Raw genomic sequence first — 24,848 nt, 5'->3', positions numbered from 1 at the left:
AGACTAGAAAAAAAATAAAACAGAATATCCAAGGTCTGTGGAACAACAACAAAGGTATAATATACATGTAATAGAAATACCAGAAGGAGAGGAGAAAAAGGAACAGAATATCTGAAATGATAATGACTGATAATTTCTCCCAATAAAGTCAGCCATCAAACTACAGATCCAGAAAGCTCAAACACTAAGCAACAAATGCCAAAATAACCAACCACAACTAGGCATACCTTTTTCAAACTACAGGAAATCAAAGATAAAGAAAAAATCCTGAAAGAAGCCAGAGCAAAAGACACCTTGCCTATAGAAGAACAAGGATAAGGATTACATGACTTCTACTCAGAAACCATACAAGCAAGACAAAAAGTGAAATATTTAAAGTATTGAGAGAAGAAAACCTCCAATCTAGAATTTTGTGCCCTGTGAAATTATCCTTCCAAGTTAAAGGAGAAATAAAGACTTTTTCAGACAAACAAAAATTGAGGGAATTTGTTGACAGATTTGCCTTACAATAAATGCTAAAAGTTCTTTAACAAGAAGGAAAATAACATAGATCAGGATCTTAGATCTACATGAAGAAAGGAAGAACATCAAAGATGAAGTAAAGGTAAATTTAAAACTTTTACTTTTCTTATTCTTAATTTATCAAACAGAAAAGTCTGTTGAAAATAATAATACCAACAATGTATTCTATTATGTATGCTCATATAAAAGTGAAATGAGTGACAAGTTATGATACAAGGGACAAGAGGGAGGAATTAGGATTATTTTGTTATTATAAGGTACTCACTGCCTATAAAGTGATACAGACAGACCTCAGAGATATTGTGGGTTTGGTTTCAGACCACCACAATAAAGTGAATATTGCAGTAAAGCAAGTCACATGAATTTGTTTCCCAGGGCATATAAAAGCTATGTTTCCACTAAATTGTAGTCTATTAAGAGTACATTATGGGGCTTCCCTGGTGGCACAGTGGTTGAGAGTCCGCCTGCCGATGCAGGGGACGCGGGTTTGTGCCCCGGTCCGGGAAGATCCCACATGCCGTGGAGCGGCTGGGCCCATGAGCCACAACTACTGGAGCCCACACACCTAGAGCCCATGCTCCGCAACAAGAGAAGCCACCGCAATGAGAAGCCCGCGCACCACAACGAAGAGCAGCCCCCACACGCTGCAACTAGAGAAAGCCCGCGTGCAGCAACAAAGACCCAACGCAGCCAAAAATAAATAAATTAAATAAATTAAACAAAAAGAGTATATCATGCTTTAAAAAACCAACACATATACTTTAATTAAAGAGTACTTCATTGCTAAAAAATGCTAACCATCATCTGGGCCTTTAGTGAGTTGTAATCTTTTTGCAAGAGTAACATCAAAGATCTCTGATCACAGATCACCATAACAAATATAATAATGAAAAAGTTTGAAATATTGTGAGAAATACCAAAATGTGACAGAGACACAAAGTGAGAAAATACTGTTGGATAAATGGCACTGACAGACTTGTCTGATGCAGGGTTGCCACAAACTTTCAATTTCTAAAAAAGCAGTATCTGTGAAGTACAATAAAATGAGATATGCCTGTATAGTATTCTTTGAAAGTGAACTTGGATTAGCTGTAAATGTATGTTGCAAACTCTATGGCAACCGCTAAAAAGTTATAAAACAAAGTATAACTGATATGCCAGAAAAAGAGAGAAAATTGAACATATAAAATGCTCAGTTAAAACGACAAAAGGGGGGCTTCCCTGGTGGCGCAGTGGTTGAGAGTCCGCCTGCCGGGGCAGGGGACGCGGGTTCGTGCCCCGGTCTGGGGGGATCCCACGTGCCGCAGAGCGGCTGGGCCTGTGAGCCATGGTCGCTGGGCCTGCGCGTCCGGAGCCTGTGCTCCGCAGCGGGAGAGGGCACAGCAGGGAGAGGCCCGCGTACTGCAAAAACAAAAACAAAAAAAACGACAAAAGGTAGAATAAAAAAAGAGTATAGAACAAAAATAAAACAAAGAACTAAAGAGTTCCAACTAGAAGACAGTAACATATATGGTAAATATTAATCCAACTAATAACAGCCATCTGAACATCAATGGTCTAAATGCACAACTTAAAAAAACAAATTGTCAGGGTGGATCAAAATCCAAGACCCAACTATATGTTGTCTACAAGAAACCCACTTTAAATATAAAGATTCATATAGTTTTAAAATAAATAGATGGCAAAAAATATACCATGCTAACACTAATCAAAAGAACGCAAGAGTAGCAATATTAATCTCAGATAGAGCCGACCTCAAAGCAAAGAAGTGATCAAACAAGGGCATTACACAATGACAAAAGGATTAATTCTCAAAGACGACATAATCCTTAAAGTGCATGTGCCTAACAACAAAGTGTCAAACTACATGAGGAAATACTGATAGAGCCACGAGGGTAAATGGATGAATCCACTACCATAAATGGAGACTTAAACCGCCCCCCGAGATGGATGAATCCAGCAGGTAGAAAATCAGTAAGATTTTCATGATTTAAGAAAATCATGAAACTCAACACCACCACCGATCAACTGGATATTGGATATAATGGACATCTAAACTCGATTTCATCCAAGGACAGCAGAATACATATTCTTCTCAAGCCTACATGGAACATTCACCAAGGTAAACCACATCTGGGCCATGAAACACATCTTAACAAATTTGAAAGAATAAAAATCATGTAAGGTGTTGCTCTCAGCCCACAATGGAATTAAACTAAAAATCAGTAACAGAAAATTAACTGGAAAATCTCAAAATAAATGGGGATTAAACAACATACCTTTAAACAAATATATGGGTCAAATAAAAAAATCTCGAGAAAAATTTTAAAATATTGTTAACTAAATTAAAATGAAAATACAACTTACCAAAATTTGTGGGATGTAGAGAAAGCAGTGCTCATAGGGAAATTTACAGCACTGAATGTATATACAGAAAAGATAGATCTAAGACAATTATCTAAGTTTTCACCTTAGAAAACTAGAAAAAGAAGGGCAATTTAAATCCAAAGGAAGCAGAAGAAAAGAAGTAAGAATCAGGGCAGAAATCAATGAAGTTGAAAACAGGAAATTTATAGAGAAAAATCAATGAAACCACAAACTGGTTCTTTGGAAGATGAACAAAAATCAATACACCTCTAAGCCAGGCTATGAAAAAAGGAAGACACAAATACTAATATTGGAAATAAAAGAAGGACAATCACTACAGATCCCACGGACATGTATTAAAAGGATAATAAAGGAATACAATAAACAACTCTATGTGCACAAACTTGATAACCTAAATGAAATGGACCAATTCTGTGAAAGAAATCTCCCAAAACTCAAACAAGAAGAAATAGACAATCTGAATAGCACTCTATTAAAGAAATGGAATCAATCAATAATTAATAACCTTCCAAAACAGAAAGCACCAGGCCAAGGTGGGTTCACTCGTGAATTCTACCAAACATTAAAAAAAAAAAAGCAATACTCTACAACCTCTTTCAGCAAACAGAAGTAGAGGGAATACTTCTTAACTCATTCTACAAGGCCAGCATTGTCCTAATGCCAAAATCAAAGACATTACAAGAAAAGAAAACTATAGACCAAGATCTCTCTCATTAATATGGATGCAAAAATCCTCAACAAGACATTAAGAAATCAAGTCTAACAACGTATTATAAGAATTATATATCAATATCATGACCAAGTGAGATTTATTCCAGGTATGACATAGTGGCTCAACATTTGAAAATCAATTAATGTAATTCATGACATCAAAAAGTCAAAGGAAATATATCATGTAACTACAGTTGACCCTTGAACAAGGCAGGGGTTGGGGCAGTGACCCCCTCACCCCCACTTGGTATCAAAAATCCACATATAACTTGACAGTAGGCCCTACATAATCTGTGGTTCCACATCTATGGATTCAACCAACCTTGGATCATGTAGCACTGTAGTATGTATTTACTGAAAAACAAACCTGTGTATAAGTGGACCTGCAGAGTTCAAACCCGTGTTGTTCAAGGGTTAACTGTGTATCAATAGATAGAGAAAAAGCATTCGACAAAATCCAACATCCATTCATGATAAAATCTCTCAGCAAACTATTGACAGAAATAGAGTGGAACTTCTTCAACTTGATAAATATTACCTACAAGGCAAGGATGTTTCCTCTCACTACTCCTTTTCAACATCATACTGGAATTAGTAGCTAATACAGTAACACAAAAAAAGGAAATAGAAGGTATACAGATAGGGAAGGAAGAAATAACTTTGCAAGAGTAAAATAATACAAGTTTTGCAAACATAATTCAATATCCTAAGCCACTGAACCACATTTCATTTTCTTAAGTATTTGACTCCTCTCTCCCTTACAAAAGAAACAAAATCAAGAGCTCATTTTTTGATAGCCTCTTTATTGGAGCTATGACTTACTTGTTACAAACAGTAACAGAGTTCTCTGTATACAACTATAATTGATAAAAGACAAATGCTGCACAACAGCATTTCAGCAGGAAGTTCATGGGTATTAACGATAACAAAACATTAAGTTTTACTTACCCACAAGTAATATGTAAACTGAAGTGCAAAAATAGCAATGCCTTCATTATCAAAGGATCCAGCTACTGACCGAGAAATGTAACCTGGTACAATAGCAATAAAACAAGCAGCTAAAAGTCCTGCTCCTTGGTTCCAAAGTTCTCTGGTAAGCAGGAAAGTAGATATAGATGTAAGGCCGCTAAAAGTTGGTGCAAGGAACACACATACATCTCTTATGTGAACTGTTATGTTCAGTGTATTTAAAATCCAATGGATAAGGCCAGCTGTTATCATCAACCCTGGGTAAACCTAGGAAGAAAAAAAGAGGACAATTTAATTACATATAAAATGAGGTAGCTGAAAACACTAACATAAGCTCCTTTCTTTATTATTACATATTGTTTATAGTAAGTTTGAGAATAAGCTCTTACAATAGTTTGCCTTCACACATTACAAAATTAAATGTTCTTTTGGATTAGATACAAATAAAAATCTGATATTCAGAGATACATATTTAAGCAAAAGAAGAAAGATCATATTGAATGAATGATTAAAAGTGAAGAGGTTTAACAATGAAAAACTAGGTAACTTTCTTATTGATCCCACTTATCTTTTCACTATAAAACAGGGTCCTAATCTAACATATCCTTAAGTTTGGAGTTTTAATGTGCTCCAACATCGCCTATACTTGTGTTCAAGGGACTGAGAAAAGGATGGAAGATGAAAGAAAGTTATGTGCAATATTATTTAAGTGGTATTTATAAATGATTTTTCCCTTCTTTCAAATTCAAGATTTGGAAAGTAAACAATTCTAGCTAGGAAAAGAAGGACTAGTTAGTTGGTGAATTCAGATATAATATTTTCAGACTCCTGGAAGGTTAGACCTTTTTACACTTCTTTAAATATTTAAGGATAGAAAGGAAATAATAAACTAGAATAGGCCAGTTAACAGTTATATTCTTCACCCTCCCTCTAAAAGAGAACATAAAACATTAAGAGGATTCAAAGAACAAGAAATAGGACATTAATTCTGAGCTCTTCTTCAGTGATTAAAATGTGTATTTGTATTTCCATCCTTATCTAAATCCTAAAAGATTCTTTTTCTTTTTCCATCACTGAAACTACAAAGAATGTTATAAATTTCCTTTCCTAGCTATCCTATTTAAACTTGCGAACTCCCCATGGTCTTTAACCCAACTCCCTTGCTTTTTCTCCATAGCACTTATCACCATTTCACATACTATTTATTTTACTTATTTATTGTCTATTAACTAAACACCCTCACAAGAATATAAGCTCCAGAATAGCAAGAAAAATTTCCCCAGCATCCAGAGAACAATGATTGACACAAAATGAATGCTTGATAGAAGGTACAGAAGGCGAATGGGATAATGGAAGGGGGAAAAAGTATGGCAATCATCACCATTCTTAAAAATCAAAATTTTGTTCCATTTCATATACGATACCAGGCCTCAGTGTATGATTTTGTTAGCAATATTCAAAGAAAATGGAAATGAATTTGAAAATACTCTAAATATGGCAGACTGAACTGGCATATGAAATACAGCCAAAATATGTAGAAGTACTAGATGAAAGGACCAAAAAACTCTAAGCAAACAAATAAAACCACCCAACAACAAAAAAGGCATATTTAAGCTCAAAAGGAAGGGAACCCTCCAGGTTCCAAACATAAAGAAGAAATTCAAACTAGGTACTGATGTCGTTGGAATCTAAAAAGAGAAAAAACAAAGCAGGCTTGATATATAGGTACTCGAGGTTGGGGCGTAGTTACTACTCACCACAGGGATCAAAGGAAAGGCCTAATTCCCAGCACAAAGCCAGGGCCCGTTTATGAAACTAGACTAGACAAGTTCTACCCATCCATCAAGGGAAACAGTAAGGAACTCTTGCCTTACTTCCAAAGCTTTGAATAGAAACAAAACAAGAAATAAGAAACTCATTCATCACATGGGTGAATATGGGTTCCACATTTGTAACAACTTCATGTATAAAAAACATCAAGCTGAGAAATAACCTCTAAAAACTGTCCTAAAAGCAGTAAGACCTCTAAGGGCTCCAGCAAAGGCAAATGAGAAAGATTTTAAGGATGGTCCCAAACACCAAGTCTCAGAAAACAAGCCTTCACTGAGGGTGAATTCAAGGTAAAAATTTATAAACACACCAGGAAACAAACTATAGTAATCAAAGACTAGTACAATGAAGTATATGATAGCATTCACCCCACAAGAAGTACAGATACAGCCATCTACCACATCTCTCACAATTCTTTCTAATTCACCCTAATTCATGACTATTCTCCTGTATCTTTCTCTCTGTTTACATCAAAGAACTTAATGTGTGACAAGAGATCCACTTGTCAGAAATAGCGGCTAGTATGAGGTAATCCAAATTATAAACACAGATTATAAACACAACATCTGACTACCATGGAGAACATATTCCTTTCCAAACACAGAGGGAACATTTATAAAAGTTGGCTATATCTTGGGCCACAAATCATGTCTCAAATAATTTCAAAGATTAAAATTACAGAATTTGTTCTCTAACCATAATATATTGGAAGTATAATGCAAAAAAAAAAGATAACTAGGAAATTCTATTATGTTTAAAATTTAAATACAACCCCAAGTAACCCATGAATCAGGGCAAATTATAGTGGAAATTAAAATACACTTTGACCTGAACAATAATGAAAATACTACATATCAAAACTTATGCAATGTAGTTAAAACTGATTACTGGGAAATTTAAAGCTTCAAAATGAATACACTAATAACAAAGAAATGTTGAAAATTACTGAGCAAACTGTATCAGGAAGACAGATAAAAACATCAAAACAAACTCAAGAAAGTGGGAGGAAGGAAATAAATGGAAATTAACATAAGAGAAAGCAAATATTTAATAATCAACAAAGTCAAAGTTTCTTTGGGTTAAGAAATCTACTAAAATTGATAAACCTCTGACAAAACTGATCCAGAAAAAAATACTACACATATATATTGCCCAAATAGGTGTCTTGTCTTTCATTTTCTCTTCAGGATTCTCCTTACATCCCAAATCCTAAAAATATTTTCTCTTATATCATCTTCTGGACATTATAATTCCCCATGAACTATGATCAATACTCAATTACCTCGAGTAACTGGGACCTGGAAAATTAGAATTATCTGATTCTTCTACATTTCTATTTCCTTCCAAAAATTTTTTTTCAATAAAGTTGTTATAGAACAAGACAAAAACATACAAATAATCTGAACTTAAATGTGTGACAAGAGATCCACCTGTCAGAAATAGTGGCTAGTATGAGGTAACCCAAAAACAGGTTGGGGGGTGAGAGTGGGAAGAAGAGGGTCAAGAAAAGAGATTTAGCAAGTTAAATACTAATCAGCCACAGAAAAATGTGTTAGTTAACTATACAAAGCTTTCAAGAATTGCCACCACCTTAGTGATTAATGATTTACTCAAATAACTGCAAGATTTTAAGATTAACATAAATAACTGCAAATATACTTACAGTACCACCGACTATTCTTCCTAGTGGATACCATGCTCTTTCATCAAACCAATTTAAAAATTCATAGAACCCATGAGATGCAAGATGATGTGTTGATCTATAATTAAACCTAGAGAAAACAGGAAAAAAAGAAACGTTATAAAACTTTACTAGAAAAAAATAGCTCTATCTTTCTAATATTATACTTTATATTTAACTCTTTATATATAGCTCTATGGCTACATAAATACATCTTTTATAACAATTTTCCTTAAACCTAAGTAACACATTATTTTCCAAGAAATAGGCAAATACCTCTAAATATAACTAAAAACAAAGTCCCCCCTCCCCCCCCAAAAAAACAACTCACCAAACCAGTAATGCTCAAAATTTGGCCACTGCCTGGGGTACAGATGGTAGACAGCTATGCATCTGAATTTTTAAAAAGTGAGGGTACATACAATTTACCAAATGGTCAAAGAAGTCAATGACTCTCAAAAGATTAAAAACCACTGACAGAAAATAGCATCAAAATGAAGGATGCACATTCAACATAATTGCCTCCAATCCTATAACCCTAAAAATTACAGAAATAAAGAATAAGTTATAATAGCACTAAAACCATGGGAGATGAACTGTAACAGCACTTTAAAACAAGAACATGACCTTAACGAATGAGAAATTTCATCAACGAAAGACAAAAAAACCAAATGAGAAGAAATGAGATGGAAGAAGCCACAGCCCAAACTGCAACCAGAAGTAAACTGCAAACTATGGTATGTGTGTGTGTGTTGGGGGAGTGGGGGAATGGGAGGAGTTTCCAGGATGTTCCATGTTTAGTATAAAGTTGTTATGGGGCAGGGGGGCAAGAGAAAATCCTGCAGCAATCCTCAGGGTAATGAGCATTAGGAACAGCCAGGGAGGTGGATCCCCTCGCCCTACCATTGCCAAGCAAGGAAGTGGGCCTCAAAGGTATCTGCAATACACGTAGACAAGTGATTCAAAAAGTGGAATAGTGCTTGACAGAAAGAAGATGAATAGGAATCCTCATATCCAAATTCAGCTTGATATATCCTTCCCAATAGCAAGCCATGACTCTCCCTCCCATAATCACTAGATACAAACACTGTAGTATTTGTAGACAGACTTGATCAAATACAAAAATAAGCACACATCCAAAAACCAAACATTTAAGAAAAGTAGACAATATGAAATCTAAGCATCGAAATCAATGAGTGGAAGAACTAATACCATAGAAAACAGAAATAGGAATATCTTCAGAAATAAGATAAGCCACAGCAGCCTGAAAGGAAGCATATCCTAGAGGTTAAGACTACGAGTGTTAGAATCATACTGCCTGGGTTTGAATATCTTAGTTCCATACTTATTTGCTATGTGACCTTGGTTTGGCAAACAACTCATGGTCTCTCTGTGCTCTAGTGTCTGTAGAAAAGGGATAACAATAGTACCTATGTCAATAAGGTGGCTACGATAAGTAAACAATATAATGTCTCTAAAGCACTCAGAGGCTACTGCTACTATCACTGTGAAATGAAGATCTACGATAAAAGCACTATTTAAGTTTTTGAATGTCAAATGACTGTTAAGATAAACAAAATAAAGGATGGGCTAAATAGTAAAAAGGTCAAAGATGCAAAGCAAATTAGTAACAAGACAGAAAGTATTCTGAGGGGTGGCATTAGAAAGATGGTGCAGTAGGAGATACCAGCCTTCATACCCCCAACAAAAAATAAGAAATAGACAACTATCCATGAAGGAAAATATCCCCAGGAGGCTCATGCAGAACTGAGATCCTACAGCAGCACAATGAAGCAAAAAATGGAGATCAACCATACAGAAGGATCACTAGGGAGACAGGCTTAGCTGAGACATCTAGAGACAGCCAGGAACAAAGAAGGGTAGAGGCTATCAGTATCAGCCATGTGGTAGGACCACTGCAGTGCGCAGTGTGGTCTGCTCTGTGGAGGACCTAGGCAGGCTCTTCAACTGAGGACAATAGCACCCATGACAGCTTTCACAAAGGAGGACCCCATAAGTATTCATCAGGACAAACTCCAGTGGCATGCCTGCAGAGGACAACAGCAGCTTTCACCAAAAGCCATCACTGCCACAGGGCCCCTGGAGAGGGAGACATTGCTCTGTCCTCAGCAAGAAAGAGCTACTGCTGCACTGCCCCATGACCAGGGCTGCCACAACCCCCTAATCCCACAAATGTTCTGGACTCCAGAACCACTGTTGCTCTGTAAGTGTTTACACTTCAGACTCCAGCTCTGCAGCTGCTTTGTGTGTGCCTGAGCTCCAGACCCTAGCTCCATGGCTACTCCATGGGCACTCATCAGTACTACCATGATTAAGAGGACACCTGTGAGCTGAACCTGGTGCCAAGAGAGATCCCCTTGGCCACAACAACTCCTGTGGGAGAAAAAGAGACCAGAAGGTCCCCAACAGCCCTTAACAGCCCCATGGACACTTGCTGCCTTGGCCATTGAGGACCCCTGCAATCTTCACTAACACTGATCTCAGCTGTTGGAGCTACACAAAGACTACACCCCTGGATCTTCCCCAGAGTTAAGAACTGCCACAGCCTATTCAGCTGGCACCCTCACACTTACCCACAGGTAAAGGTCTTTCCCGACCAAAACCACTCCATCAAATGGGCAGGCATAAATGCAAGGCTTCAACAAAAGTGAAAAAAATCAAGGAAACATGACACCACCAAAGGAACCCAATTATTTTCTAGTAACTGACCACAAAGAAACAGATCTATGAACTGCCTGACAAAGATTTCAAAGTAATTGTTTTAAGGAAGCTCAGCAAGCTACAAGAGAACCCAGAAAGGCTACTCAACAAATCAGGAAAACAATACATGATCAAAATAAGAAGTCCAAAAGAGAGGTAGAAATTACAAAAACAACAACAACAAAAAAACCCAAATAGAATACTGGAGCTGATAAATACAATGAATAAAATGAAAAAAAATGCAGCAGAGAATATCAACAGCAGACATGAACAAGCAGAAGAAAGAATCTGAGAACTAGAAGAGAGGTTACTTGAAATTATCAGGGCAGAGGGAAAAAAAAAGTGAAAAATAGCCTACATTAACTATGCATCAAGGGTAATGATGGCTGCATTATGAGAGTTCTAGAAGGAGAGAAAGGGGTAGAAAGCTTGTTTAAATAAATGGCTAAAAACTTTCCAAATCTGGGGAGAGAAATTGATGGTCATCCAGGCATGTGATGTTCATAGGTACCAATACATATTCAACCCATAGAGGACTCCACTGAGAGACATTATAATAAAACTGTCAAAAATCAAAGACAGAGAATTTTGAAAGCAAGAGTAAAAAACTTATACATAGGACCCACATAAGGCTATCAGCAGATTTCTCAGCAGAAACCTTGCACCAGAATAGCATATATATAGTCAAAGTGCTTGAAGAAAAAAACTGCCAACCAAGAATATTCAGCAAAGCTGTCCTTCATAAAGACGTTCCCAAACAAACAAAAACCAAAAAAACAAACACTGAAGGAGTTCATCACTACCACACTGCCTTATAAGAAATGCTAAAGGGAGTCCTTCAAGCTAGCATGAAAGGGCAATAATTCGTAACATAAAAACATATATAACAGTATAAAACTCACTAGTAAGATAAGTATGTAATCAAATTCAGAAGATTCTACTATTGTAACGGTGTATAAATCACTTAACTAGTATAAAGGTTGAAAGGCAAAAATATCTATAGCTACAATAATTTGTTAAATACACAACATAAAAAGATTATGACATCTATAACATAATTGAAGGGGGGGGTGTAAAAGAATAGAGATTTTGCATGCAACTGAATCAAATTATTAGCTTAAAGTTGACTGTTATAATCATAAAATGTTTTATGTAAACCTCAAGGAAGCCACAAAGCAAAAACCTATAGCAGATATAAAAAGATAAAGAGAAAAGAATCAAAGAATACTGCTAAGAAAAACTATCAAATCACAAAGGAAGACAGCACAAGAAGAAAGGAACAAAGGAACTAGAAAACAATTAACAAGATGGCAGTTGTTAAGTCTTTATCAGTAATCACTTTGAATGTAAATGGATTAAATTCTCCAATCAAAAGACATAGAGTGGGTAAATATATTAAAAACACAAGACTCAAACATATGCTAACAGAAAACTCACTTCAGCTTTAAGGATACACATAGGCTTAAAGTGGAGAGATGGAAAAAAAATTCTATGCAAACGTAAAGCAGAAGAGAGCAAGAATGGCTATACTTTTATCCAACAAAATAAACTATAAATCAAAAATTGTAACAGAGACAAAAGGTCATTCATTATAGAATGATAAATGGATCAACTGATCAACAGTATATAACAATTGAAATAGACAGCAATGCAATAATAGTAGTGGGCTTTAATACCCTACTTTCAATGAACAGATCAGAAAGAGAGAATATGAATAAGGAAATACTGGACTTGAACTATGCTTTAAACCAAATGGATCTAACAGAGAACATTCCATCTAACAGCAGAACACACATTCTTCTTAAGTACATACAGAATATTCTCCAGGAGAGATCACATACTGGGTCACAAAACGAGTCTTAACAAACTTAAGACAGAAATTATACCAAATATCTTTTCTGACCATAATGATATAAAATTAGAAATGAGTAAGAAAGCTAGAAAATTCACAAATATGTGGAAATTGAACAGTATTCTCCTGAACAATCAATAGGTCAAAGAAATAAAAAGAAAAATTTTAAAGTATCTTGAGATAAACACAAATGGAAAAACAACATACCAAAAAGCAGCAAAAGCAATCTAAGACAGAAGTTTATAGCAATAAACACTGGCATTAATAAAAAACAGACCTTAAATAAACAGCCTAACTTTATACCTCAACGAACTAGAAAAAGAATAAATTATGCCCAAAAAACAGAAGGAAGGAAATAACAAAAATCAGAGCAGAAATAAATGAAATAGAGACTAGAAAAAAAGAAAAAAAATGAACAGTTTTGTTCAACTTTTTTTTAAAAAAGATAAGCAAAATTGACAAACCTTTAGCTAGACTAAGAAAAAAAAAAGAAGACAAAATCAGAAATGAAAGAGGAAATGTTACAACTAATACCACAGACACACAAAGGATCATAAGAGATTATTATGAACAATTATACACCAACAAATTGGATAACCCAGAAGAAATGGACAGAGTCTTAGAAACATACAACTTACATCAAAGACTGAACCAGGAAGAAATTTAAAAATCTGAACAGATCAATAACGAGTAAGGTGATTGTTGGGGGGTTTTGATCACTGATTCAAAGAAAAGCCTAGGACCAGATGGCTTCACTGGTGAATTCTACCAAACATTTAAAGAAGAATGAATGCCAATCCTTCTCAAACTCTTCCAAAAAATTAAAGAAGAAACCCTTTCAAAATCATTTTACAAGGCCAGCATTACCCTGATACCCAAGTCAGACAAGGACACAACAAGAAAATGACAGGCCAGGGTCCCTGATGAACAAAGATGCAAAAATCCTCAAGAAAATACCAGCAAATCGAATTCAACAGCACATTAAAAGGATCATACACCATAATTAACTGGAACTTATCCCTGAGTCAAGGACGGTTCACCATACGAAAATTAATAAATGTGATACCAAATTAACAGAATGAAGGATAAAAATCATATGATCATCTCAAAAGAGGCAGAAAGGGCCTCTGACAAAATTCAACATCCTTTCATGACAAAAACTAAAAAAATTAGGTATAGAAGAAATGTACCTCAAAATAATAAAGGCCATAGATGACAAGCCCACAGCTAGCATCATACTTCAATGGTGAAAAGTTGAAAGCTTTTCCCCTAAGATCAGGAACAAAACAAGAATACCCACTCTCACTCTTCTTTTCAACACAGTCCTAGCCTGAGCAATTAGGTAAGAAAAAGAAGTAAAAGGCTTCCAAATTGGGAAGGAAAAATTTAAGTTGTCTGTTTGCAGATAACATGATCTTATATACAGAAAACTCTAAAGGCTTCACCAAGGATACAAGATCAACATTTAAAAAATCAGGTGCATTTCTATACACTAACTGAATTATCTGATAGAGAAATTAAGATAGCAATCCCGGGTTCTCCCACCACCCCCTCTGTGGGTCCCAGCAGCTTGGGCAGCAGGAGGAGTGGCAGCAGCCAGGCAGCCCAGCTTCACAAAGGCTCTCAGCGTGCCGCGGCTCGCAGGCACCCGGCACATGTCCACTCCACCGCCACGATGCCCAAGAGGAAGGTCAGCTCCGCTGAGGGAGCCGTGAAGGAGGAGCCCAAGAGGAGATTGGCAAGGTCATCAGCTAAACTGGCTCCTGCAAAAGTGGAAACGAAGCCAAAAAGGGCAGCAGGAAAGGATACATCTTCAGACAAAAAGTGCAAACCAAAGGCAAAAAGGGGAGCAAAGGCAAAACCACAGGCTGAAGTGGCTAACCAAGAGACTAAAGAAGACTTACCTGCAGAAAATGGAGAAACTAAAAAAAAAAGAAAATGGAGAAACTAACAACGAGGAGAGGCCAGCTTCTGATGAAGCAGGAGAGAAAGAAGCCAAGTCTGATTAATATCACACCCCTGGTCCTATCAGTGGTCCCCATCTCCCTTCTTGTACAATCCAGAGGAATACTGTTATCAACTATTTTGCAAATGCAAGTTTTTTTAGTAGCTCTGTTATCAACTATTTTGTAAATCCAAGTTTTTTAGTAGCTCTTGCATTTTGTAAAGGCAAGTTTTTTAGTAGCTTAAAAAAAAGCATTTAGTGTAAATGCTTTTTTTTAAGAGGTGAAATCATTTGCTGGTTGTTTATTTTTTGGTACAACCAGAAAATACTGGGATATTGAATATGGGAGGCTTTGATTGTCTTGGGTGTCAGCTTAACATTCCACAGATGCGAGGGTAGCTTTTACATCTTCTCATACAAAGCATACTAAATGGCAGTTTGGAGTCAGCGGTGCATTTAATGTCTTAAACACTTTAAATTACTTCTCTTCCCATGTTGTTTTTGGTATAATTGTTTCCTAAAGCAAACCACTCACCCCCTGGTCTTGGCTCTCCTGGGCAGAATTTTGTGCACTATGTAACATCTTTGGTCATGGTAGTCCGGTTCTTCTAGTAACTGTTAATGTGCTGTGAATGACTGACAATTTGAGTATGTAGGGTATATGACATTAAATTGTGAATTAGTGGGACTTACGATGTAACAGCATATCAATATTTGAAGATATTGGTATTTAATATCCAGTGAAGGAAAATTTGCCTCCAAATTTTAAGCTGGAAAGTCACTGGAATAACTTCAGAAAAGAATTACAACTACATGATTTTTTAGATTTTTGGTACGTATGTTGAGAATTGTGTACAAATTGAAATGTCTATGTACTGATTCTCAAAACAACCAATAAAATCTCAATTATGAAAGACTTTCTTGAAGCACATAAAAAGAAAAAAGCAATCCCCCTTACAACAGTATAAAAATCAATAAAATATTTAACAATAAATTTAACCAAGAAGGTGAAAAACCTGTACAGTGAAAACTATAATACACTGATGAAAGAAGACACAAATAAATGGGAAGATATTATGTGCTCCCGGATTGGAAGAATTATCAATAGTATTGTTAAAATGTCCATATAACCCAAAGCAATCTACAAATTCAGTGCAATCCCTATAAAAATTCCAATAGCATTTTTCACAGAAATAGAAAAATAACCCAAAATTTGCATGGAACCCCCAAAGACACTGAATAGCCAAAGCAGTCTTGAGAAAGAACAACAAAACTGGAAGTATCACACTCCCTGATTTCAAACTATGTTACAAAGCTATAGTAACAAAACAGTATGGTACTGGCATAAAAAAAGACACACAGACCTTTGGAACAGAACACAGAGCCCAGAAATAAACCCACACTTTTACAGTCAACTAATCTTTGACAAGGGCACCAAGAACAAACAATGAAGAAAGAATAGTCTCTTCAAATAAATGGTATTGGAAAACTGGATGTTATTAATATATGCAAAAGAATGAAACTGGACTCTTATCTTACACCATACACAAAAATCAACTTGAAATGCATATTGACTTCAATGTAAAATCTGAAACCATAAAACCCCTAGAGGAAAACAGAGAAAAATCTCCTTGACATGGGCCTTGGCAATGATTTTTGAGCATACGATGCCAAAAACACAAGCAACAAAAGCAAAAATGAACAACTGGGACTATATCAAGCTAAAAGGCTGTGCATAGCAAAGGAAAGAATAAACAGTATGAAAAGGCAACCTATGGAATGAGAGAAAATATTTGCAAACCATATATCTAATAAGGGGTTAATATCTAAAACACATAAGGAACTGATACCTCTCAACAGCAAAAAAAAAAAAAAGCCAAAAAACAAAAACCCAGAAAAAATTTGATTAATAAATGGTCAAAGAAGTCAAAGAACCTGAAAAGACATTTTCCCAGAGATATACAAATAGCCAGTTAGGTATACGAAAGGTGCTCAATATCAGAGAAATGCAACTGAAAACCACAATGAGAAACACCCTCACATCTGTTAGTGTGGCTACTATCAAAAAGAAAAGAGGTAACAAATGCTGTCAAGGATGTGAAAAAAGGGAACCCTTGGTACATTGTTGGTGGGGATGTAAATTCATACAGCCATTATGGAAAATAGTGTAGAAATTCCTTAAAATTTTTTAAAGCAGAACTATCATGTGATCCAGAAATCCTACTTCTGGGTATAGAGTAGACCCTTGAACAATGTGGGGGTTAGGGGCATCAAGCCTCTGTAGTTGAAAATCTGCATATAACTTACAGTGAGTCCTCCATATACTTGGTTCCTCCACATCTGCAGTTCCTCTGCATCTGCAGATTCAACCAACTGCAGGTTGTATTTATCAGTGACAAATATCCACATATAAGTAGACCCATGTAGTTCAAACCTGCACTGCTCAAGGGTCAACTGTATACGTAAAGGAAACAAAATCAGTATATAGAAGAGATATCAGCACTTCCATGTTCACTGCAGCATTATTCATAATAGCCAAGGCAGGGACTTCCGTGGTAGTCCAGTGTTAAGGAATATGCCTTCCAATGTAGGGGATGTGGGTTGGATCCCTGGTCGGGGAACTAAGATCCCACATGCCGCGGGGCAACTAAGCCTGTGCGCCACAACTAATGAGCCCACACGCCTCAACTAGAGAGCCCGCATGCCGCAAACTACAGAGCCCACGCGCCACAACTAGAGAGAAGCCCACGTGCTGCAACAAAGAGCCCGGGCGTGCAATGAAAGATCCCGCATACTGCAATGAAGATCCCGTGTGCCACAACTAAGACCTGACATAGCCAAAAATTAAAATAAATAACTACATACATAATAGCCAAGATATGTAAACAATCAAAGTGTCTGTTGATAGATGAATGGATAAAGCAAATGTCATTATACATTTATATAATGGAATACTATTCAGCCACAAAAAGGAAATCTTGCCATTGCCAATTTGTGACATGTATGAACCTGGAAGGCATTTACGCTAAGTGAAATAAGCCAGGCAGAGAAAGAAAAATACTGTATGGTATCACTTATATGTGAACTCTCTTTTTTAAAAAAAGTTTAACTCAGAAAGAGAATAGAATGGTGACTGCCAGAGGATGGGGGATGGGACAAATGGGGAGAGGTAGGTCAAAGGGTACAAACTTCAGTTATAACATGGATAAGTTCTAAGGATCTAATGTATGACAAGGTGACTGTAGTTAGTAATACGTACTGTATTGTATAATTGAAATTTGCTAAGAGATGAGATCTTAAGAGCTCTCACCAAAAAAAAAAAAAAAAAAAAAGGAAGAAAGAAGGAAAGAAACTATATGAGGTGATGGATGTGTTATGATTGTGGTAATGATTTCACAATGTGTATGTATATCTCAAATCATCATGCAGTACACATTAAATATACACAACTTTGTCAATTATATCTCAATAAAGCTGAAAAGTATGAAAAAATTAAGAAATCTAAAGGTAAATCCAGTTTTTACATTTAATCTTAAAAGAAGAATCATTATGCCCCACAGATGATTAGGAAAAAACACAAAAAACTACATACACCTCTCAATAAATTTCAAAACGCTAAGAATAAAGTGCAACTTAAAATCATTCATAGAAAATAAACAGATTTTCTCCAAAGGAATATATCAGTCAACTGGAATCACTGAATGCTATAAAGGCAATGGAAATAATATAAAGGCAATGGAATAATATACCAAAATTTCTGACTAAGGAAAAAGGATTTTAAACTCAGAACTTAAAACAACATTTGTTTTCCAGCAACAATTCTGGAAATCTAAGCTAGAAATGCTACACACCCTCTAAAAGAAAGTACCAGAGCTAATTTTAAAAGCGAAACCTCCAAATGCTAGAAACAAAGTATTTATTGTACTTAAAGGCGGGACCATGGGAAGACTATCCCTTCAGAGATGAAAAACAATGTATCCACCAGCATGGAAGTGGCTAAATTTTTCTCCTCCCCAGGGAAGAAAGACTCCCATAAGAAAGGTAAACTCTTAACCTTTGTACCACTGCATGTTAGTCTAAATTTACAAGGGGTCTACAAATCAAGAAGTTAACACTGAAACCAAGGTCCAAAAACTTGGATTAACAGTAAAAGCAAAAACCAAAAATAACTTGAGACTCAAATGAGCTTCATAAAGGACAGTTACAAACTATAGGAGGTAGAGGAGCACCATTAGGAAGTACACAACAGGAAAAGTAAGTAACATCCCCAAAACCTGTGAAAATAGTTCAAAGACAAAAGGCCTAGTATTTTAACAAGAATCAGGATTTTAAATTTTAAACGCAATTTTTCACTTAAAAAAATGGACTCCAAGAGATTAATATGTTCTTAAAACTAAGAAACATGGGGTTCCAACTTCATAATCAAAATTGTTCTGAGTGGTATTTTTCACTTTCCATTTCGCATAAATCTTGTCCTCTCCCTCTCTGTTCAATCATTCTCTTCCCTGGCTTCTATAACTACAATAGTCTCCTATTTTTTTACCCCACATCTCCAACCCTCTTCTCTGCTTTCTGTACAGGCAGCCTCCTCTACCCAAGATCCTCTCATTAACTGTAACTCTCCCCCAAGAGATGTCAGTCATACCTGGGCCTTCAATTACTATCAGTATGCCCACAATTTGCCAATGTTATCTCCCTGTCTACATTTTTTTCCCCTTGAATGTCACAAAGGCATCTCAAACTCAATATCCAACTAAACTCATGACTGGACACCACCTATCCACCCTCAAAACAAATACCTACACTGTGTCTGCTTTTAGTATTTTCTATCTAATTACCACCTAAATTGAAAAAGCCAAAAATCTAGGTGTCATCCTAGAGAGCTCCTTCCCTCTCACATCCTATACACAAATCATAACCAGGTTATTTTACTACTTAAATATCCTTGAAATTTGTCCACTCTTTCCTACTCTGATACTAGCACTGTAATCCAAGCTATCATTTTTTTAACTAGACTACCGCAGTAGCCCCTAACTCATCCCCCTACATCCATTTTGCCCACGTCCTAATTCTCCAATCTGTATACTGTTTCTCAACAAAGAACATCTTTTCAAAATGCAAATGTGATCATATTGCAACTCCCTGCTGAACTATTCAAGGGCTTCATCTCTTAAAATTAAAAGGAAGGAAACTTCACTTAACATAATCAAAGCCACACACACTCTAGCTCTTACATAACTCTAGTCTCATCTCACACCTTACTATCTCCCTACTTTCCATATACCCATCCTTCAGTCCTCCAGACTCACCTTATCCCCTCCGACCTCAGAACTTCAGACTGCCAAGTTCCTTCACTCTGGATCACTGCTATCTCCCCTCTTAGCCTAAATAACTCATTCTTCAAACTTCAGCACATTTCTAAGGGATGCTGTTGACAGAAAAGGCTCAATGTACTTTTTTCTTCTAGCACTTGCCACAGGTGCAATTTCACATTAGTTTACTTGATTAATATTTACCACACTAGATAAATACTCCCACGAGGAAACCACATGTCTCCAACAACCTCGCACAGCACCTGGTACATAGCAGCCCTCAAATATTTGTTGAATGAATAACTGATTTCATAAATATGTTTTTAAATGGAGATGAAATACACTCTAGATAGCTTCCCAGATAGCTACCTAACGTCAATTTTAAATGGTATCCCCAAAGTTAAAGACTAAAACTAATTTAACTATACTTCCTGAGATCTAAGCCTGAAGGCAAAATTAAAGAGTTAAAACAAACAAGCAAGCTCATTAAGATTCTACTGAAAACCTAGTCAAAGTATCTAAAAACTAAACATAAATGGATGTAGAATGTGTTTAGTCCTATTTTATCCCCAGGATCAAGTCAATCCTGGTATGCAAGGCTCCCACAACTCCCTTAACTTTATTTTTTTTTTTTGGCCGCACCATGAAGCTTGTGGGATCTGAATTCCCTGACCAGGGATCGAAGCTGTGCCCCCCTGCACTGGAAGCACGGAGTCTTAATCACTGGACTGCCAGGGAAGTCCCAACTCACTCTTATAAACCCATTTTCTTTGATTTTCAGTTAACTTCTTCCTGTCTGATTTGCTGTTCATTTTTCTATCCTATTTTCCAGCCCAGTTTCCAACCCAGCACTGTGAATAGTTTACTGAATGCCCTTATGGGTTTCCCTTCTTATCGCCTGGAAGTGAAATAACAGGACTTTAGTAAAGGGCAGCACACTCTTATTTCACTGAGCACTTTGAAGGTAGTAGTAGTCACTATCTTCTTCTTAGGCCCGTAATACAGTACCTCCCCCCCATTCCCCCCCCCCATACAACACACCACTACCACTAAACTAATCAGCCCTGACAGCTAAATGAACTGACTATAGAGATAAATAAAAGGTGGACACCCTACCCAAGAGTTCTTGCTGCTTAGTAACATTACCAACACTTAGGATTATCAAACAATTTTTGCCAACAATGGTAATTTGCATTTCTATGATGTCTTGTGAGATTAACACTTTTCATGTATTTAATGGTCATTAAATTTCCTCTGAAGTATGTATTGAAGTACTCTGCACATTTTTTCTAGTTAATTTGACTAAGTTCTTCATATTGTTCTTTTGTCAGTTATGTGAGTTGTAAACTGTTCTCATTCATAGCTTCTCTTCACTCATGATGGTATTTTTTAAAGAACAGAAATTCTTGACATAAAACCTAATTTATCAATTTTTTTTTGCTGTGAGTTAGTGTTTTTTTCTGGTTAAAAAAGTCTTTTACTGTCCCAAGGTCATAAAGATATTATTTTCTTTTTCATGATAATTTAGTTTAAATTTACTTATTTAGGTATTTAATATACCTGGAATCAATTATTTTATATGGTGAGAAATATTTATCTATTTTTATTTCCTCTGTATAAATAATTGTTCCCACATCATTCACTGAAAAATTATCTTTTCTCCATTGCTGTACAGTTCTACCTCTATCATACACTAAGAGTTCATTAATGTGCAGATCTGTTTCTGGACTCTATTCTGCTCAAGTGGTCTTTATGTCTATCCTTGCACCAATAATATGCAAACTTAATAACTAGAGCTTTAAATAAAATCTTGACATCTGCCAGAACATTCTAAAACTGTGCCTTGTATTTCGTCCTTTTGCATCTCCACATGAATTTTAAAATAAGCTGTCAATTCCACCAAAAAATCCATGTGGGGTTTTGACTAAAAGTCCATTAACTCCACATGCTGATTCGGGGAGAATTAATATCTTTACAATACTGACTCATCCAATCCATAAATAGAGTTATCTCCTTCTTATAGGTCTTCTTTAATGTCTCTTCAGAAAATGAATAATTTCAACCTTAGAGATCTTACACATATTTGCTTAGATTTATTCTTATTTTTAATAGTATTTTCATTTATTTTTTAAAAATCCTGTTTGACATACTGACAGGTATCTCTTTTTAAAAATCTTTATTGGAGTATAACTGCTTTACAATGTTGTGCTAGTTTCTGCTGTATAACAATGTGAATCAGCTATATGTATACATATATCCCCATATCACCTCCCTCTTGCGTCTCCCTCCCACCCTCCCTATCGTACCCCTCTAGGTGGTCACAAAGCACTAAGCTGATCTCCCTGTGCTATGCGGCTGCTTCCCACTAGCTATCTATTTTACATTTGGTAATGTATATATATGTCCATGCCACTCTCTCACTTCTTCCCAGCTTACCCTTCCCACTCCTCGCGTCCTCAAGTCCATTCTCTACGTCTGCGTCTTTATTCCTGTCCGGTCCCTAGGTTCTTCAGAAGCATTTTTTTCTTTAGATTCCATACATATGTGTTAGCATATGGTATTTGTTTTTCTCTTTCTGACTTACTTCACTCTGTATGACAGACTCTAGGTCCATCCACCTCACTACAAATAACTCAGTTTGGTTTCTTTTTATGGTTGAGTAATATTCCATTGTATATATGTGCCACATCTTCTTTATCCATTCATCCATCGATGGACACTTAGGTTGCTTCCATGTCCTGGCTATTGTAAATAGAGCTGCAATGAACATTGTGGTACATGATTCTTTTTGAATTATGGTTTTCTCAGGGTATATGCACAGTAGTGGGATTGCTGGGTCATATGGTAGTTCTATTTTTAGCTTTTTAAGGAACCTCCATACTGTTCTCCATAGTGGCTGTATCAATTTACATTCCCACCATCAGTGCAAGAGGGTTCCCTTTTCCCCACACCCTCTCCAGCATTTACTGTTTGTAGATTTTTTGATGATGGTCATTCTGATACCTCATTATAGTTTTGATCTGCATTTCTCAAATGATTATTGATGTTGAGCATGCTTTCCTGTGTTTGCTGGCAATCTTTGACAGGTATCTCTTGATATTTTTACATTGATTTTATAACCAGAAACCTTGCAAATGCTTATTAATTCTAATAATTTACCACTAGATTCCTTCAGACTTTAAATTTGAAAATCAATAAACATTCCTGTGACTATGTTAAAATGAGAGAGATGTCTCAAAGACTACTTGACAAACTTCCAAGTTTTTAAAGCCCTGTTATCAGAGGTTTTGTTCCCACATCATTCTATCCCATTATCTATCCCTTATAATTGCCAATCTTTTCAATTATACAGAAAATACAGATAAATATTAACTTCATTCAAAGTAAAGACATTTAACTGAAATACTTAATTAAGATATATAATATGAAATTCCAAAATGAAATAAGCTACTACATTTCAAACTTTAAAGGCTTGGAACCTTTATTCAAATAAAATCTTCATAAAAAAATAAAGGAAAAATAAAAGTATTTTTTAAATAGAAATTTAAGTCCAAATTTATAACACTTATTAATAAATCAATCAGTAAGAAGAACAATTAGGTTCTTTCAGTAAACACAGAGTCTTAAACTCGAGGTTATATTTCATAGTTGCAAAGATGCTAAACATCGTCTAATTTATTTTGGTATTTTGTTTTGGTTCACAAAGTTGTAAAATATTTGACTCAGAAGTAACCGTCAAACAGTCATCAGTTTTTAAAAAGTTTTTCTTGCTGTTAAAGATATTGCTCAATTAAATGATGCAGAAGTTTGTTTAGAGCCTAATAGAAAATTTTAGTAATGCTTGTATTTCTCATTGTTTGCATATAAACACACATATGTAAATTAAACCAGAAACACCCAAATCTAAATTTGTAACACTGTGTTGCAGATTCAGTTGTTACTACAAGTATACTATAAGTATAGTCTGGTTATTTACTTTTACGTGAATTCCCATGAAACCTCAGTTGAAATATTAAACACCCAATCCAAACTGATTCAGACATTTTCCCAAAGGAAACCAAATACCAACAGGTACATGAAAAGGTGCTCAACATCCTAATCACCAAGGAAATGCAAAGAGGTTATCACCTCACGCCTGTCAGAAAGGCTATTACCAAAAAGACAAATATTGGCAAGGATGTAGAAAAAAGGGAACCCTTGCACACTGTTTGTGGGAATGTAAATTTATGCAGCCACTATGGAAAACAACATGGAGGTTCTTCAAAAAAACTAAAAACAGTACAATCATATGACCCAGCAATTTTACTTCCAGGAGTTAATCCAAAGGCATTAATCCAAATCACTATCCTGAATAGGCATCTGTACTTCCATGTTTGTTGCAGCATAGCCAAGACATGGAAACAAACTAAGTGTCCATTGACAAATGAATAGATAAAAGAAAATGTGGGGTGTACACACACACACACACACACACACACACACACACACACACACTCTCTCTCTCTCTCTCTCTCTCTCTCTCTCTCTCTCTCTCTCAGGAATATTACTCAGCCATAAAAAGAAGGAATTCTGCCATTTGTAACAACAAGCATGGACCTTAAGGGCATTATGCTACATGAAATAAGTCAGATAGAAAGACAAATACTAGACGATCTCATTTACGTGGAGTCTAAAAAAACCCCCCAAAACCAAAACAAACCAAAAAACCTAAACAACTCAGATACAGAGAACAAACTGCTGGTTGTCAGAGGTGGGGTTGCAGGGGTGGGGGAAATGGGTGAAGGTGGTCAAAGGGTTCAAACTTCCAGTTATAAGATAACTAAGTTGTAGGGATGCAATATACAACATGGTGACTACAGTTAACGATACGGTATTATATATTTGAAAGTTGTTTAGATCTTAAAAGTTCTCATCACA

At 36.0% G+C, this 24,848-nt stretch overlaps 1 protein-coding gene and 1 pseudogene across 1 annotated transcript in view; one reads left to right on the top strand and one right to left on the bottom strand.

Annotated features, from left to right (window-relative positions):
* Nucleotides 1-24,848, bottom strand: part of STT3B (STT3 oligosaccharyltransferase complex catalytic subunit B) — a 98,101-nt gene that overhangs the window by 38,641 nt on the left and 34,612 nt on the right. Inside the window, exons 2-3 of the mRNA XM_027088348.1 lie at nt 8,084-8,192; nt 4,570-4,857 (exon numbers count right to left, since the gene is read on the bottom strand). Of these exons, the coding sequence (XP_026944149.1) occupies nt 4,570-4,857; nt 8,084-8,192 (397 nt within the window). The remainder of the gene's footprint in view (nt 1-4,569; nt 4,858-8,083; nt 8,193-24,848) is intronic.
* Nucleotides 14,155-15,535, top strand: LOC113610320 (non-histone chromosomal protein HMG-14 pseudogene; annotated as a pseudogene).

The sequence above is a fragment of the Aethalodelphis obliquidens genome, unplaced genomic scaffold (assembly GCF_003676395.1).
Source record: "Aethalodelphis obliquidens isolate GAN/ISIS:26980383/991018 unplaced genomic scaffold, ASM367639v1 scaffold62, whole genome shotgun sequence".
NCBI classification, from domain to species: domain Eukaryota; kingdom Metazoa; phylum Chordata; class Mammalia; order Artiodactyla; family Delphinidae; genus Aethalodelphis; species Aethalodelphis obliquidens.
This window is presented reverse-complemented; position numbering and strand designations above follow the sequence as displayed.